General features: G+C 51.6%; 1 protein-coding gene across 4 annotated transcripts in view; it reads left to right on the forward strand.

The window, feature by feature from the left end:
* CLSTN1 (calsyntenin 1) overlaps nt 1–18405 on the forward strand; it is a 76585-nt gene that overhangs the window by 35968 nt on the left and 22212 nt on the right. For 2 of the 4 annotated variants that reach the window (XM_075190297.1, XM_075190298.1), the window contains 8 exons: nt 814–935; nt 4768–4930; nt 5773–5823; nt 6741–6898; nt 7419–7567; nt 8003–8229; nt 9067–9237; nt 10010–10155. In XM_075190297.1, coding sequence (XP_075046398.1) covers nt 814–935; nt 4768–4930; nt 5773–5823; nt 6741–6898; nt 7419–7567; nt 8003–8229; nt 9067–9237; nt 10010–10155 — 1187 coding nt within the window. The remainder of the gene's footprint in view (nt 1–813; nt 936–4767; nt 4931–5772; nt 5824–6740; nt 6899–7418; nt 7568–8002; nt 8230–9066; nt 9238–10009; nt 10156–18405) is intronic. The other 2 variants (XM_075190299.1, XM_075190300.1) reach the window with 1 other exon arrangement.

The raw sequence follows: 18405 nt of genomic DNA on the forward strand, positions 1-18405 counted from the left end.
GAAAAGTACAGACGTCTTAATGATTGTGATCTATATTAATCACTATTACGCTCAAGTCTGCCCAAGCTAAGTTCACCATCCAGTACAACCAGTGCTGTGTAAAGCCTCACTGGTAGATATTAAATACAGAGAAAGCCGATCTGCTACCTCACTGGAATGTCTGTTATCTGTACTCTGGCTGAAGTCTGGGTCGTATTCTGTGACCTCAAAAGGTTGGGCAAAAGTGTCACCCATCCATTTATATTTCCACCTGAGCGGCTGCGGTGCACAGAGGCGGCATTGATCAGCCCCGGCATTAACCTGAAAACAGAGACCTGTTGTCTGTGGGAAGTGAAACGCGATCAGACGACCGAACGTTCTTGGGTTTGTACAGAAAGAAACCGCTCCTGTATCTGTTGTCTGCGTGACATTCTAGAGCAATATTTTATTTAACTTCATGATTTTTCAAGTGTTAAGGATATTTTGTTTTCGAGCAAATTTCTTACATAAAATGTTGGAAGTTGAATCCACATAAAGTAATCCGATGTTGGACGTCTTGTGTTGTAGCGGTCACTCCTAGAAGACAGACCGTTCTTATTCTTAATCACAATGATCTCTGTCTAGGTGACTGAAGGGCTTCTGTCCTGTTACATGAGAATTGTACTGTAAGTGATGAAAAGAAAGATTTATATTCTCAATGGCTTTATAAATATTGCCAGATTGTTGTTATAACAATGGTTACTGTGCACAGAGCTGATTGAATACTGTAGTTTGTACTTCACAAATTCAATTTAGTTTGACCTATTAACCATAGCATCTACACTCTTTATCTAGATATGAACAGACACCACTACTCTTTGTACATCCACAACTGCAAGCTGGGATTCCTGTTCCGCCAGGAGCCCTCTGAGCAGAAGACCTATAAACCTGCAGAGTTCCACTGGAAGATCAATCAGGTGAGAGGAGCTGCCTCTGGTCTCATGTTCCCTTCCGTGTGTCCTTAAATGGGCTGCAGATAAAGAGCCTTTAATCTGTAGTGCCTGTTCTCTAATTGAGAAGAAATGTGTACGTTCCCAGGCTTGTAAAATGCATCCACTATGGGACAATGATAAAGGCGTCCATACCAGAGCTGTGTAATAATGGCCATTAGTGCGGACAATGTGTCTACATGTCCCCTGATTAGCACCTCGTACATGGTCTTTTATGGCTCTACTTTGGGTCATATTTGCTGGTTATCGTTTCATAAATGTCAGAAATCTCACGCCGATGAGCTCCAAACACTTTTCAGCAATGCTCCTTCCGTCATAGATCTAGAGGGCTACTGAGCTCCGTTATTGCTGATGGATGAAAGTAGTTTCTAGTGTATGCTTTCCTAATGATCTTTTATTCACATTTAAGAAATAGGTGTGCTAAGGTACCATCAAGACACATTAATGCCAGAACCGTCCTGCTGCACTATTGCTTGTGTTATAGGATCAGTGCCGGGGGAATATGCGGTCGTCTTTATAAGTAGCGTTTTATTCCTACTTAATCGATCAGTAAAGCGTAGATTATTCTGCACAGCAAATCTTGTTTCATCTCTCTGCATATTTAATTTATTAATGAGGAGGAGCTGCCATTTTCCCTCTGCTGAGGTTACAATATCATCCGTAGTCTCTGATGGATCAGCGCCATTCATTAGAGGTCATTGGTTGTTTGTCCATTACAACATGAACGCTTGTTGTCGGATGGGTTGTGTCAATTGCAGGTTGTTCTCCTAGTTCCTCTGGTCTAGCAGCTGTGAGCTAGGGAATTGTAGTATTATTGTATACAGAAAATCCCACAAAGTCCCTTTTGCTTCATAAAGAATAATCCTGTGACCTCTGTCATACGGAGTCAGACTTACCAGTTCCTGGTGCAAGTTCCGTGCTTTCCACTGACCAAGATAAATAATAAATCTAGTTGTGACCAGTGACTGATGGCATCTTAGGTCTCTGGTACCCCTGGAACTCTCCAGAGAATGTACTGACAGTGCGTCTACCTAGATGTGGCTGTATAACCGTCACTGTTTCATTGCGGTTCTGGCCGGAATTACCGAACATCGCTCAGTACTAATACAGCCAGCGTGTGCTGTGCAGTCTGTGGCACTGACGTTTGTTAAACAACAGCTCCCAGCTGACAGCAAAGGAAACTCTGCAAGAACGGAGTTCAGGTGCTGGAATAACCCTGCTCTAGTGTTTGATGGATCTGGGTAGAACACTGGGAAAATTCTTCACGGGGTGCTAGATCAGACGTCATTCTGTTTATACTGTGTAAGAATGATCCACATCTCTACCATTTGTTAACGTTAAAGGCAAAAGCAGTTACAGCCCCAGATTGCTGCAGAAAGACACATTGAGTGTTAATTAGGCAGCTGCTGATGCGCAGATTGCTGTGGGCGGTGTGGGATGTCAGTTACCGCGCAGCAAACTTCGCTTCAAGTAAACACTTAGATACGCGCTCATGTCACATTGTAGCGCTGGGATCAGAATGGGGAAAAACAGGGAATTTGTGTCAGTTCAGTGGGCACGTTGTCAATATTTACAGAGCAGACGGGTCTCTACAGAGCCGTTCAATCACAGCCTGACACGTTAAACGTGTAAAGGAACTTGGCAACATAACCGTGCTGCCCCACCTGATATAAAGGTAGGGCAGCACGGTGGCTCAGTGGTTAGCACTTCTGCCACACAGCACTGGGGTCATTAGTTTGATTCCTGACCATGGCATTATCAGTGTGGAGTTTGTATGTTCTCCGCGTGTTTGCGTGGGTTTCCTCCGGGTGCTCCGGTTTCCTCCCACACGCCAAAAACATACTGGTAGGTTAATTGGCTGCTATCAAATTGACCCTAGTCTGTGTATGTGTGTCTGTCTCTCTGTGTGTCTGTGTTGGGGAATTTAAACTGTAAGCTCAAATGGGGCAGGGATTGATGTGAGTGAGTTCTCTGTACAGCGCTGCAGAATTAGTGGCGCTATATAAATAAATGATGATGATGATGATACAGGTAACTTTGTTTAGCACAATGTTTATTGTTTTTATGAAAGGGTGAAATAGAATCGTCCTGACACCAGTTCCATCTAAATGAGTAATGTTATGTAGCAATAAGTGAAACCTCAGCATTACCATTACTGATGCAGATAGTCATGGTCTTGTCCCAAGGGAAACTGCAGCGTAGAAGCCAAAGTGACCTTGTCTTATAATGGAGCTCTGTGCTAGAAATATCTCCTGCATTACCTACCCGCACAGAGAGCAAGCCGGCTCCAGTCCTTAATGTGAGAGTGATCAGGTCATTTACTGTACAATGTCCACAATTGGTCCCTATATCCTGTCCCATTCCGTACTCCTCTGCTCCGGCGATGCAAACAATGGTAAAAGCTTCTGCGCAGCGCTCTTACCCCTCTCTGTCGGTATGAGCCTGTATCGTTTTATTACTGTTTGTTCCCAATTGTAAAGCGCTGCAGAGTGTGCTTCTAAAACTAGAGAGGAGTCGGCACCCAAAGATCAAGGATACGCATTCACTTAAATAAATCCTTCAGTGATAGTGGTGCTCCTGTGCAAACTAATCAAGTCCGACATTATTGGTTATAATGATCTTAGATTTAGATCTGCTGTATAGCAATGTAAGCCAATTAAATCCCAGTAATTGTGACTCCCCAGCCTGTTGTGTGGATACAGACCGGCTATGCCAGTACAGACTGATGTATAAAACGTAGGGTTGGTGGTTATTGACGTAGAAACAGACAGTCCTCTTTGGTAATAGCCAATCCAAATTACCAGACGTTCCCCGTATGTAAGATCTTATGCTCCTCATTCTGCGAATGATTCACCTTTCCTGTGTGCAGAAGACTAAGACAGACTGTGTCCAAAACTTGTCCAGATGATAATAGTTTTGCCAAGGTGCCACGTAGCATCTGCCTGAGGCGTTTCATAAGCTAAACATTTTGTGGTACGAACTCCTTTTATGTGCACTTCCTCCATTTGGGGCTTTTCATTAATTAAACAGTTACTGTGGCTAATTAACTCCGTTCAGAGTAACATAAACCATGCAGTAATAATCGCACAGGGACTGACTTATCCACTAATAATATCAATGTAACCGTGACACCTGCATTAACCATCTGTGCACAATGCAGCCTGTTATCACATCTTACCCTCTTTAGTTGTATATCTCCCCTTTCCCCCAAAATACTATGTCGCCCTATGTTTTCTATAGTTTAACTCCTGTAAATTAGAACATATCTGGTCTTTTTTCTTTGTGTCAAATATATGAGCTTTATGTTTTTGGTTTAGTATACTGGATTGTGTTATTACTTGATGGTATTTGGGATATCGGTGTATCAGTATGTACATTATTTGTAATTTCCTCAGTTGTTCACCTGTCACTGCTCAGATCTATGTATCATCCTCCACATCTGTTTTCATGGCCCGAAAATGCTGATTAGAAGAGTTTCCTAATTGTATCTGACAGGAAATTAACATTTCCTTTTTGTTGTGCTTTGGTGATTGCTGTCTGTCCTGGGGTGTAGTTAATGTGCCTACTTGATGTAGGTGGTTGGTGAGAACTCTTACACGTGTCATTGTGTTACCCCTAGCAACCCATCATTTGCTTTCATTTCGTAAACTCAGAACTAATCCGTACCTGTTAGGTTGCTATGGGAAACACATTCTCATTCCATGCGGCTTCCTGTAGAAGAGCTTTGTGTTTGTGTCGGGGTTTAGGGAGCAGCTATAGAAATAACAGACTTACGGTTTTCTGCGTCTTGTCTCTGCAGGCCTGCGACAAGGAATGGCATCACTACGTGCTCACTGTAGACTTCCCCACGGTCACTCTCTATGTGGATGGTGTTCTGTATGACCCCGTCACAGTGACTGAGGATTATCCCCTACACCCTACTCAGCTGGACACCCAGCTCGTGGTCGGAGCTTGCTGGCAAGGTAAGGCTTCAATAATACACCTGTCTGTCGCTTCCCTAGGCGCACTCTGGAGTACAGATTGTAGAGCCGGGGAAGGGCGTATATGTAATGTGCTACTCTTCCATTCATCCTTTTACAGAACACTTAGACTAGTGTGTGAGTATTCATTGTCATGCACAAATATTTGAGAAAGCAGCCGATCCGTTCACAAGGATCCAGTGACATCACAGTGGTGATTTGGATCCAAGAGATATCAGTAGATCCTAGTGAACTGATTGGCTGCTTTCTCATTAATATTCATGCTTCCGATACCACTGGTTTGTAGTTAATTGGTTGACTGAAGTCTCTTAAGTCTTGGTTAAGCTGACAATGTCTGCACTCACTCTGTGTTGCCAGTGTGAACAGTTTAACCCATGTTAGGGTTTTCAATCAGCATGGCCACTTTGCCACTAAATAGTAATTACATTGGAGGGTAGATTCAATGTCTTCAGTAGGAGTAGAAATCTACAGATTCTTGTATTTGCGCCTTAGTGTCATCATATTGCAGACATGTAGGCTACAATAATATGGAATAATCACAGCGCTATGATCATTAACCTGAATGTAAGGCAGTGTTGTGTCTGTGGGAGCTTGTTGTGTGTATTTGCTAGAGCTTCAGAAGCCGTCAGAGCCTAAAGGGTTGGCCGTACCTGAGAAGCTCTTGTGTCGACGTGGAAGGTCCTGGAGATGAACCAGAGCCTCAGAGGACACGTCTACTCTATCGCACCACTGCATTTGTTGTCATAACCTGTTCTGTTGTTACAAATGTCCCTAACCCTGTGGTCACTTCCCCTGTTTGTCCCTTCTCTTACCTCTCTCTGCAGAGTATTCAGGAAGTGGAAATGTCAGTGAGCCAATGACAGAGAGTGATGCAGGTGGCTGCAGTTTATCCCCTCCCTATCCATCTCTTCCACTAAACCACACAGACATTTCATTCAGTCCGTGCATGAAACGCTAAATTCACTTTCTATTTATTTTTTTTTGTGTTTTGGGGCAACCTATTGAGGCTTTTTTTTCCCTCCATCTCATAACACAGAAGCATCGCTAACATAGCGCTTTGTACAGCTCACAGCGTCACATGTAACACTGGATTCCTGGGGTGAATTCGCCCATACATTAGAGAACCCTTGTTACTTATATTCTAGTGGGACTCGGGGACATTGAGATTCACAGAGCAGAGCTGCTTTCATTTTGGAAGTCCTTAGTTAGTGACAGAACAAACTGGACACAATACAGATATGATATAGTATACTTCTGTAAGTTCAGGGGGGTAACAGGAAAGGCAGACACCGCCTCTTCAGCGGCTGTGGAACTGCACGCCCCTTCATTACATGCCAACCTTGGGCAGACATGGCATGCTGGGGCTTGTAGTTTCACAATAGCTGCGTTTGATTTTCTTACAATTAAGCATTTTAGGATTCCTTTCTTTTTTATTTTATTGTAGACATTTGCTAATGAAATTCTAAATCTAAAACTTTATGAAGCAATCGGTGTAGAAACATGTTAGTGTTTTGTTTGTTTTTTTTATTTTTATTTTTGCAAGGTATGATCATGGGTTAGGTACCACAGGTTGTCCAATCCATACCTTTCCTATATCCACCACTTGCACTTGCCACCTCCAGAGCTCATCTGCATGTCTCTCCCCTCTCGTGGGTTCCTGGCGGCGGAGGCCAGGTGGTTCCCACGATTGGATGTTACTAACCTGCATGCAATGCTGTAACATCTTCTGCAGGCAGAGGACCATGGCTGGGCTCAGCGCTGAGACTGACTGCTGTCTCTTCTCTCTGTCCAGGTGGAGAGCAGCACATGGCCCAGTTTTTCAGAGGAAACCTCGCGGGGTTGATGATCCGCACTGGAAAGCTAGAAAGTAAGAAGGTGATAGACTGTCTGTATACCTGCAAAGAGGGGCTGGAATACCCACCCGCTGATGGTGTTGGGAAAGGCGTTAAGGTCAGTGTGATATTGGGACCACTACAGCATATATGTACACTTACCATAGAGTATCTACAAATATATACAGGATACAGTAGAACATTCTTAATGTGCTTCAGAATGATGAGATGGCAGTAATGCTTGCAGTTTAACTAAACTTACGAGCCGTATGTCCTTAAAAGAAATGAGAACAACAAATATTAGTAAAGACACATATATATATATGGGCATTCTGAATTATACAACTTTAATAATGCATTAGCAAAGCTTGAGGATGTTGACTTTGGATGGGCCACATGTTACCCCCATTGTTGTCCCTAATGTCCTGAAGTTGCACTTGAATTCATTAGCATCTCATAATCACATAAAATGATGTTAGAAGGTAATGAGGGGTTAACGTTACATTTTGTACATTATGAAATGCTGATTTGGTTGTAAACAATGTAACACACAGCCGGTTTTCTGCCATTCCGGTGCAGAATTGTCGACATAAGGCAAAGTTGTCACAATACATAATGGTCTGAATTTAATTTCACAGATTAATTTAAGTCCCAGCCAGTCCAGTTTGACACTGGAAGGTGATGACATTGACCGCTTTGACCAGGCGATGCAGCATATTTCCTACCTGAATTCCCGTCAGTTCCCCACCCCTGGCATCAGACGTCTGAAGATCACCACCACTGTGAAGTAGGTGACACAGCAGCATTGAGCATTTAGGGGGTTTCTATAATGCCGTTCATGATAACATTATTATTATTTTTAATTTATAGGGCGCCACTAGGTATCCGTAGCGCCATACAGGGACAGACAGAAACACGATACAGGGTGAGACAGCACGATACAGTTAACAAAAAGCACAGTAACTCAGAAGCTCAATGTACAGCTAGATGAGGGGTAGAAGGGCAGGAGGACCTCACGGAAGAGACAAGGAGCTGGAGAGCAGAGTTCAGGTGGTGGAGAACAGGAGGAGAGGAGGCCCTGCTCGAAGGAGCGTACAATCTAAGGGGAGGGTAGGATGGACAGAGACGCAATGTCTGTGCAACTGACATGTTAGATCTTTATCCGATGTGCAACCAGCTAATACCGTTAATTATCAGAAATATTTGCTGTACTTTGCTGTAGGTGCTTTAACGAGGAGACATGTATCAATGTCCCCGATGTTGATGGCTACGTCATGGTGCTGCAGCCCGAGGAGCCCAAGATCAGTCTGAGCGGTATCGATCACTTTGCCCGTTCCGCCTCTGAGTTTGAGAGCACAGAAGGGGTGTCTCTGTTCCCCGAGCTACATCTCATCAGCACCATCACACGTGAGGTGGAAGCAGAAGGCGAAGGGGACGAGGATCCTACAGGTTTCTGTCTTTTTGTTCTATGCAAATAAATGTGTGGTAACATCTGATGCTTGCTGTACGCCAGCGATCAAAAGGACAGGCGTGGTATTAGCGTTGTACCACCCCCTGCACTTGAAAACAAAGACTAAAAAACAAACTAAAGTTAGAGCCTAACTTTGCTTATTGCTCTGTTTGTTATAAGTGCCTCGGCCATAAAACCTCCTCTTCCTACCAAACCTCCATACTCCACCCTGCGCTCGGCTTCCTGTGTAACCTTTCCAGGCACTGTCCAGACCCCTCCTAATTCTCTTCACACTCAGATTATCACTAGCCCTCACTGTGTAAATAGTATCGGCAGCATTCCCTAATCTACCACACCATGTACATCTCTCCATAAGGCTGACACTCATTACCAGACTGCACAGACATGGTGCTGTCATCCCTGTCAAACCCTCAGTGAATGTCTTTGGTCCCAGTGCCACAGGCTGTCCCTCACTTATGTTTCCAAAGTAAACCTTGTGTGTATGAAGTGGGTCGAGCCCAACAAAGTTATAACCTGAGTGTGTGGCTGCCTCACTGTCCACTAACCCTGTACCTCTGAGTCTGTTGGGGTTGGATACAAATAACCTTGGAAGAGCCTTGGGTTTTCCTACTTTGGTTGTTCAAGACAAAAACGACAGTGATCGCTTAGGGTGAGGAAATATCTTAATTTATTGCATTATGTTGGAGTTTGTTATGTATTAAGTATTGAATTATTTTGTCATCTACTTGGTTTTCCTTCAGCTGCTTTATGTAGGTCATATAACAGTTTCTCATCGTCTAGCTAGGCCTGACCAGTAAGCTGTTGTTATCTCTTAGTACAAGAATCCCTGGTGTCGGAGGAGATCATGCATAACTTGGATACGTGTGAGATCAGTGTGGTGGGAGAGGACTTGGATCCCAATAGAGAGAGCCTGCAGCTGGATCTGACACACCTGCAGCAGAAAGGAATGGAGATGAGCAGCTCCAATCAGGGCATAGTGATCACAGGTACGTCAGCGCTGCAGAGCTAGAAAGGGGGACAATCCCTGGCTTATAACAGGCAGCCTGTTTAAGTAATTTTATTTTAACCTGTCCAACAGATTAATCTTCTAATGGGGCTATTATGCCTTTGCCCTGTGTCACTTCCACTGTCACAAGAGTAGGTTACTGTGGTCGGGAGATAAGCACAGGCTGTCGGGGATGTACCAACGTGGCCGATAATAATCGTGTATTTTTTAAATGTATTATGATCATCGGGCATCTTGGTCGGTTTGGGAACAATAACTGTGTGTGTGTGTGTGTGTGTGTACACACGCCTGCAGACTAATTTGCTTTACTGTCCCATAGAAGTATGAGTTGGCAAGTCCGATACAAACGAAAAGGCACACAGCATTCATAATGAAACAGGAATGGGGGGAAGAATATTAATATAAATAAAATATTGTAATTAAACAGCCTTTTATGTTACAGCTGCATCATTTAAGTTGTATCTTACCTGAGTTACACCGATCAGCTGCTGATTTTGGGCTTTGCATGGTTGGGTTTTCTATGTGGTTTCTGGTATTAGAAATGGAATATGTCTTGTCCTGTTACTTTATTACATGGGCACCTGTGGGAGGAAGCTCTTCAGCTGTGTTCCTGTGTATTAGTCATGCTCGGGAAACCTGCCATGTTATGTAATGATCATAGTCTGTGCTCTGCTGATATGTGCCAGTAAATGGTAATACTATAGATCTCACAGGAAATCCACAGCATTAAACACACTGTTCATGTCTCGCAGGTGTCGACACAATGGTAAATTACGAGGAGGTTCTGCATCTCGTCCGCTACCGGAACTGGAATACTGTCTCGCTGTTTGACAGGAAGTTTAAACTGGTCTGTTCTGAGCTGAACGGACGCTACAACAGCAACGAGTTCCAGGTGGAGGTGAGAAGCTGAACTAACTTTGACAATGCAGCCTGTTCATTCACTAGGAACCAGAGATCTAATGACTCTGCCTTGTATAGGCCACAACCCTGCATGTGTATGGGGAAGATACATGCAATCTAATAAGGATACTGCGTATTTTATGGTAATGTCTTCCCCTAAAATACTTTTCTTTAATAAAAGAATGGAGAATGTTGTGAAGAGAATGGAGCTAAAGCCAATACATATTTGATATCACACCCTGTAGTGTAATTTCTATCTTGCTTTCCCATAAGCTGTTTGCGCGCGAGCGAGAGCAGGGTCCGCGCGCGCGAGAGAGCGAGAGCAGGGTCCCCGCGCGCGAGAGAGCGAGAGCAGGGTCCCCGCGCGCGAGAGAGCGAGAGCAGGGTCCCCGCGCGCGCGAGAGCAGGGTCCCCGCGCGCGCGCGCGAGAGAGCGAGAGCAGGGTCCCCGCGCGCGCGAGAGAGCGAGAGCAGGGTCCCCGCGCGCGCGCGCGCGCGAGAGAGCGAGAGCAGGGTCCCCGCGCGCGCGCGCGAGAGAGCGAGAGCAGGGTCCCCGCGCGCGCGCGCGCGCGAGAGAGCGAGAGCAGGGTCCCCGCGCGCGCGAGAGAGCGAGAGCAGGGTCCCCGCGCGCGCGCGCGCGCGAGAGAGCGAGAGCAGGGTCCCCGCGCGCGCGCGCGCGAGAGAGCGAGAGCAGGGTCCCCGCGCGCGCGCGCGCGCGAGAGAGCGAGAGCAGGGTCCCCGCGCGCGCGCGAGAGAGCGAGAGCAGGGTCCCCGCGCGAGAGCGAGAGCAGGGTCCCCGCGCGCGCGCGCGAGAGAGCGAGAGCAGGGTCCCCGCGCGCGCGAGAGCAGGGTCCCCGCGCGCGCGCGCGAGAGAGCGAGAGCAGGGTCCCCGCGCGCGCGCGCGCGAGAGAGCGAGAGCAGGGTCCCCGCGCGCGCGCGCGCGAGAGAGCGAGAGCAGGGTCCCCGCGCGCGCGCGCGAGAGAGCGAGAGCAGGGTCCCCGCGCGCGCGCGCGAGAGAGCGAGAGCAGGGTCCCCGCGCGCGCGAGAGAGCGAGAGCAGGGTCCCCGCGCGCGCGAGAGAGCGAGAGCAGGGTCCCCGCGCGCGAGAGAGCGAGAGCAGGGTCCCCGCGCGCGAGAGAGCGAGAGCAGGGTCCCCGCGCGCGCGCGAGAGAGCGAGAGCAGGGTCCCCGCGCGCGAGAGAGCGAGAGCAGGGTCCCCGCGCGCGCGCGCGAGAGAGAGCGAGAGCAGGGTCCCCGCGCGAGAGAGAGCGAGAGCAGGGTCCCCGCGCGCGCGAGAGAGCGAGAGCAGGGTCCCCGCGCGCGCGAGAGAGCGAGAGCAGGGTCCCCGCGCGCGCGAGAGAGCGAGAGCAGGGTCCCCGCGCGCGCGAGAGAGCGAGAGCAGGGTCCCCGCGCGCGCGAGAGAGCGAGAGCAGGGTCCCCGCGCGCGCGAGAGAGCGAGAGCAGGGTCCCCGCGAGCGCCCGCAGGGTCCCCACGAGCGCACGCGAGCGAGAGCAGGGTGCGCGCGAGAGAGAGTGAGCGAGAGCAGGGTCCGCGCGCGAGAGAGCTGTGTGTGAGCGTGAGCTGTGTGTGTGTGTGTGTGCGCTGTGTGTGTGCGTGAGCTGTGTGTGTGTGTGTGTGTGTGTGAGCTGTGTGCGTGTGAGAGCTGAGTGAGCTGTGTGCGTGTGAGAGCTGAGTGAGCTGTGTGCGTGTGAGAGCTGTGTGCGAGCTGTGTGAGAGCTGTGTGCGTGTGAGAGCTGTGAGCTGTGTGCGTGTGAGAGCTGTGAGCTGTGTGCGTGTGAGAGCTGTGTGCGTGTGAGAGCTGTGTGCGTGTGAGAGCTGTGTGCGTGTGAGAGCTGTGTGCGTGTGAGAGCTGTGTGCGTGTGAGAGCTGTGAGCTGTGTGCGTGTGAGAGCTGTGTGCGTGTGAGAGCTGTGTGCGTGTGAGAGCTGTGTGCGTGTGAGAGCTGTGTGCGTGTGAGAGCTGTGTGCGTGTGAGAGCTGTGTGCGTGTGAGAGCTGTGTGCGTGTGAGAGCTGTGTGCGTGTGAGAGCTGTGTGCGTGTGAGAGCTGTGTGCGTGTGAGAGCTGTGAGCTGTGTGCGTGTGAGAGCTGTGAGCTGTGTGCGTGTGAGAGCTGTGAGCTGTGTGCGTGTGAGAGCTGTGTGCGTGTGAGAGCTGTGTGCGTGTGAGAGCTGTGTGCGTGTGAGAGCTGTGTGCGTGTGAGAGCTGTGTGCGTGTGAGAGCTGTGTGCGTGTGAGAGCTGTGTGTGAGCTGTGTGCGTGTGAGAGCTGTGTGTGAGCTGTGTGCGTGTGAGAGCTGAGTGAGCTGTGTGCGAGCTGTGTGCGTGTGAGAGCTGTGTGTGAGCTGTGTGCGTGTGAGAGCTGTGTGAGCTGTGTGAGAGCTGTGTGCGAGCTGTGTGCGAGCTGTGTGAGAGCTGTGTGCGTGTGAGAGCTGTGTGCGTGTGAGAGCTGTGTGCGTGTGAGAGCTGTGTGCGTGTGAGAGCTGTGTGCGTGTGAGAGCTGTGTGCGTGTGAGAGCTGTGTGCGTGTGAGAGGTGTGAGAGCTGTGTGCGTGTCAGAGCTGTGCGTGTGTGAGCTGTGTGCTGTGTGCGTGAGCACACATCTCTCACACCTCTCACACGCACACAGCTCACGCACACACACAGCTCACGCAGCACACACACAGCTCACGCAGCTCTCGCACGCACACAGCTCACACACACGCACACAGCTCTCGCACACAGCTCACACACGCACACGTGCGTGAGCTGTGTGCGAGAGCAGGGTCCCCGCGAGCGCGCGCGAGAGAGCAGGGTCCGCGCGAGCGAGAGCAGGGTGCGCGCGAGCGAGAGCGAGAGCAGGGTGCGCGCGAGCGAGAGCAGGGTGCGCGCGAGAGAGAGTGAGCGAGAGCAGGGTCCGCGCGCGAGAGAGCTGTGTGAGCTGTGTGCGTGTGAGAGGTGTGTGCGTGTGAGAGCTGTGTGCGTGTGAGAGGTGTGTGAGCTGTGTGCGTGTGAGAGGTGTGTGAGCTGTGTGAGCTGTGTGCGTGTGAGAGCTGTGTGCGTGTGAGAGCTGTGTGCGTGTGAGAGCTGTGTGCGTGTGAGAGCTGTGTGCGTGTGAGAGCTGTGTGCGTGTGAGAGCTGTGTGAGCTGTGTGCGTGTGAGCTGTGTGCGTGTGAGAGCTGTGTGCGTGTGAGAGCTGTGTGAGCTGTGTGCGTGAGAGCGCTGTGTGAGTGTGAGAGCTGTGTGAGCTGTGTGCGTGTGAGAGCTGTGTGCGTGTGAGAGCTGTGTGAGCTGTGTGCGTGTGAGAGCTGTGTGCGTGTGAGAGCTGTGTGCGTGTGAGCTGTGTGCGTGTGAGAGCTGTGTGAGCTGTGTGCGTGTGAGAGCTGTGTGCGTGTGAGAGCTGTGTGCGTGTGAGAGCTGTGTGCGTGTGAGAGCTGTGTGCGTGTGAGAGCTGTGTGAGCTGTGTGCGTGTGAGAGCTGTGTGAGCTGTGTGCGTGAGAGCTGTGTGCGTGTGAGCTGTGTGCGTGTGAGAGCTGTGTGCGTGTGAGAGCTGTGTGAGCTGTGTGCGTGTGAGAGCTGTGTGCGTGTGAGAGCTGTGTGAGCTGTGTGCGTGTGAGAGCTGTGTGAGCTGTGTGCGTGAGAGCTGTGTGCGTGTGAGCTGTGTGCGTGTGAGAGCTGTGTGCGTGTGAGAGGTGAGAGGTGTGTGAGCTGTGTGCGTGTGTGAGCTGTGTGCGTGTGAGAGGTGTGTGAGAGCTGTGTGCGTGTGAGAGCTGTGTGCGTGTGAGAGCTGTGTGCGAGCTGTGTGCGTGTGCGAGCTGTGTGAGAGCTGTGTGTGAGCTGTGTGCGTGTGAGAGCTGAGTGAGCTGTGTGTGTGCGTGAGCTGTGTGCGTGTGAGAGCTGTGTGAGCTGTGTGCGTGTGAGAGCTGTGTGTGAGCTGTGTGCGTGTGTGAGCTGTGTGCGTGTGAGAGCTGTGTGTGAGAGGTGCGTGAGAGCTGTGTGCGTGTGAGAGCTGTGTGCGTGTGAGAGGTGTGTGTGAGCTGTGTGCGTGTGAGAGCTGTGTGCGTGTGAGAGCTGTGTGAGCGTGTGAGCTGTGTGCGAGCTGTGTGAGTGTGAGAGCTGTGTGCGTGTGAGAGCTGTGTGCGTGTGAGAGCTGTGTGTGAGCTGTGTGCGTGTGTGAGCTGTGTGCGTGTGAGAGCTGTGTGCTGTGTGCGTGAGCTGTGTGCGAGAGCTGTGTGCGTGCGTGCTGTGTGTGTGAGCGTGAGCTGTGTGCGTGCGAGAGCTGCGTGTGTGTGTGAGCTGTGTGTGCGTGAGCTGTGTGTGTGAGCTGTGTGTGCGTGAGAGCTGTGTGTGCGTGAGAGCTGTGTGTGTGTGTGAGCTGTGTGCGTGTGAGAGCTGTGTGTGAGCTGTGTGCGTGTGAGAGCTGTGTGCGTGTGAGAGCTGTGTGCGTGTGAGAGCTTTGTGAGCTGTGTGCGTGTGTGAGCTGTGTGCGTGTGAGAGGTGTGTGAGAGCTGTGTGCGTGTGAGAGCTGTGTGCGAGCTGTGTGCGTGTGTGAGCTGTGTGCGTGTGAGAGCTGAGTGAGCTGTGTGTGTGCGTGAGCTGTGTGCGTGTGAGAGCTGTGTGCGTGTGTGAGCTGTGTGCGTGTGAGAGCTGTGTGCGTGTGAGCTGTGTGCGTGTGAGAGCTGTGTGAGCTGTGCGTGTGAGAGCTGTGTGCGTGTGTGAGCTGTGTGCGTGTGTGAGCTGTGTGCGTGTGTGAGCTGTGTGAGAGCTGTGTGCGTGTGAGAGCTGTGTGCGTGTGAGAGCTGTGTGCGTGTGAGAGCTGTGTGCGTGTGAGAGCTGTGTGCGTGTGAGAGCTGTGTGCGTGTGAGAGCTGTGTGCGTGTGAGAGCTGTGTGCGTGTGAGAGCTGTGTGCGTGTGAGAGCTGTGTGCGTGTGAGAGCTGTGTGAGCTGTGTGCGTGTGAGAGCTGTGTGAGCTGTGTGAGCTGTGTGCGTGTGTGAGCTGTGTGCGTGTGAGAGCTGTGTGCGTGTGTGAGCTGTGTGCGTGTGAGAGCTGTGTGCGTGTGAGAGCTGTGTGCGTGTGAGAGCTGTGTGCTGTGTGTATGTGAGCTGTGTGCGTGCGTGTGCTGTGTGTATGTGAGCTGTGTGCGTGTGTGAGCTGTGTGCGTGAGCTGTGAGCTGTGTGCGTGAGCTGTGTGAGCGAGCTGTGTGCTGTGTGTGTGAGCTGTGTGCGTGTGAGAGCTGTGTGCGTGTGAGAGCTGTGTGAGCTGTGTGCGTGAGAGCTGTGTGAGCTGTGTGCGTGAGAGCTGTGCGCGTGTGAGAGCTGTGTGCTGTGTGTGAGAGCTGTGTGCTGTGTGTGAGAGCTGTGCGCGTGTGAGAGCTGTGCGCGTGTGAGAGCTGTGTGAGCTGTGTGCGTGTGAGAGGTGTGTGTGAGCTGTGTGCTGTGTGTGAGCTGTGTGCTGTGTGTGAGCTGTGTGCTGTGTGTGAGCTGTGTGCTGTGTGTGAGCTGTGTGCTGTGTGTGAGCTGTGTGTGTGTGAGAGCTGTGTGAGCTGTGTGCGTGAGCTGTGCGCGTGTGAGAGCTGTGTGAGTGTGAGAGCTGTGTGAGCTGTGTGCGTGTGAGAGGTGTGTGTGAGCTGTGTGCTGTGTGTGAGCTGTGTGCTGTGTGTGAGCTGTGTGCTGTGTGTGAGCTGTGTGCTGTGTGTGAGCTGTGTGCTGTGTGTGAGCTGTGTGCTGTGTGTGAGCTGTGTGCTGTGTGTGAGCTGTGTGTGTGTGAGCTGTGTGCGCGTGAGAGCTGTGTGCGTGTGAGAGGTGTGTGAGCTGTGTGCGAGAGCTGTGTGTGTGCATGAGCTGTGTGTGTGAGCTGTGTGTGAGCTGTGTGTGTGTGAGCTGTGTGCGTGCTGTGTGCGTGCATGAGCTGTGTGCGTGCTGTGTGCGAGAGCTGTGTGCGTGAGCTGTGTGCGTGCGTGAGCTGTGAGTGAGCTGTGTGTGTGAGCTGTGTGCGTGTGAGAGCTGTGTGCTGTGTGTGTGAGCTGTGTGCGTGTGTGAGCTGTGTGCGTGTGAGAGCTGTGTGCGTGAGAGAGCTGTGTGCGTGTGAGAGGTGTGTGAGCTGTGTGCGAGAGCTGTGTGTGTGCATGAGCTGTGTGTGTGAGCTGTGTGCGTGCTGTGTGCGTGCATGAGCTGTGTGCGTGCTGTGTGCGAGAGCTGTGTGCGTGCGTGAGCTGTGTGCGTGCGTGAGCTGTGAGTGAGCTGTGTGTGAGAGCTGTGTGCTGTGTGTGTGAGCTGTGTGCGTGTGAGAGCTGTGTGCTGTGTGTGTGAGCTGTGTGCGTGTGTGAGCTGTGTGCGTGTGAGAGCTGTGTGCGTGAGAGAGCTGTGTGCGTGAGAGAGCTGTGTGCGTGAGAGAGCTGTGTGCGTGCTGTGTGTGTGAGCTGTGTGCGTGAGAGAGCTGTGTGCGTGAGAGAGCTGTGTGCGTGAGAGAGCTGTGTGTGTGAGCTGTGTGTGTGTGTGAGCTGTGTGCTGTGTGTGTGAGCTGTGTGCTGTGTGTGTGAGCTGTGTGCGTGAGAGAGCTGTGTGCGTGAGAGAGCTGTGTGCGTGTGAGAGCTGTGTGCGTGTGAGAGGTGTGTGCGTGTGAGCTGTGTGTGTGAGCTGTGTGTGTGTGAGCTGTGTGCGTGTGAGAGCTGTGTGCGTGAGCTGTGTGCGTGAGCTGTGTGCGTGCGTGAGCTGTGAGTGAGCTGTGTGTGAGAGCTGTGTGCGTGAGAGAGCTGTGTGCGAGAGCTGTGTGTGTGCGCATGAGCTGTGTGTGTGTGTGAGCTGTGTGCGTGTGAGAGCTGTGTGCGTGCTGTGTGCGTGCGTGAGCTGTGTGCGTGCATGAGCTGTGTGCGTGCTGTGTGCGTGTGAGAGGTGTGAGCTGTGTGCGTGTGAGAGGTGTGCGCGTGAGCTGTGTGTGCGCGTGAGCAGTGTGCGCGCGTGAGCTGTGTGCGCGCGTGAGCTGTGTGCGCGCGAGAGCTGTGCGCGTGCGTGAGCTGTGTGCGTGTGAGAGGTGTGAGCTGTGTGCGCGCGAGAGCTGTGCGCGTGAGCTGTGTGCGCGCGAGAGCTGTGTGCGTGTGAGAGCTGTGTGAGCTGTGTGCGTGTGAGAGCTGTGTGAGCGTGAGAGCTGTGTGAGCTGTGTGCGTGTGAGAGTTGTGTGTGTGAGAGCTGTGTGAGCGTGAGAGCTGTGTGAGCTGTGTGAGCGTGAGAGCTGTGTGAGCTGTGTGCGTGTGAGAGTTGTGTGTGTGAGCTGTGTGAGCGTGAGAGCTGTGTGAGCTGTGTGCGTGTGAGAGGGGTGTGTGAGCTGTGTGCGTGTGAGAGCTGTGTGCGTGTGAGAGCTGTGTGCGTGTGAGAGCTGTGTGCGTGAGAGCTGTGTGCGTGAGAGCTGTGTGCGTGTGAGAGTTGTGTGAGCTGTGTGCGTGTGAGAGGTGTGTGAGCTGTGTGTGAGAGCTGTGTGCGTGTGAGAGCTGTGTGCGTGTGAGAGCTGTGTGTGAGCTGTGTGCGTGTGAGAGCTGTGTGCGTGTGAGAGCTGTGTGTGAGCTGTGTGCGCGAGAGCTGTGTGCGTGTGAGAGCTGTGTGTGTGAGCTGTGTGCGTGTGAGAGCTGTGTGTGTGAGCTGTGTGCGTGTGAGAGCTGTGTGAGCTGTGTGCGTGTGAGAGCTGTGTGAGCTGTGTGCGTGTGAGAGCTGTGTGAGCTGTGTGCGTGTGAGAGCTGTGTGAGCTGTGTGCGTGTGAGAGCTGTGAGCTGTGTGAGCTGTGTGCTGTGCGTGTGAGAGGGGTGTGTGAGCTGTGTGCGTGAGAGCTGTGTGTGTGAGCTGTGTGCGTGAGAGCTGTGTGTGTGAGCTGTGTGCGTGTGAGAGCTGTGTGCGTGAGAGCTGTGTGCGTGAGAGCTGTGTGCGTGAGAGCTGTGTGCGTGAGAGCTGTGTGCGTGAGAGAGCTGTGTGCGTGAGAGAGGTGTGTGCGTGTGTGTGTGAGAGCTGTGTGAGCTGTGTGCGAGAGCTGTGTGTGTGCGAGCTGTGTGCGCGAGAGAGCTGTGTGTGTGCGTGAGCTGTGTGTGTGAGCTGTGTGTGTGTGTGAGCTGTGTGCGTGTGTGAGCTGTGTGTGCTGTGTGTGCGTGTGTGAGCTGTGTGCGTGCGAGAGCTGCGTGTGTGCGTGAGCTGCGTGTGTGCGTGAGGTGTGAGAGGTGTGTGCGTGTGAGAGCTGTGTGTGTGAGCTGTGTGTGCGCGAGAGCTGTGTGAGCTG

This window comes from Mixophyes fleayi, chromosome 11 (assembly GCF_038048845.1).
Source record: "Mixophyes fleayi isolate aMixFle1 chromosome 11, aMixFle1.hap1, whole genome shotgun sequence".
Lineage (NCBI taxonomy): Eukaryota > Metazoa > Chordata > Amphibia > Anura > Limnodynastidae > Mixophyes > Mixophyes fleayi.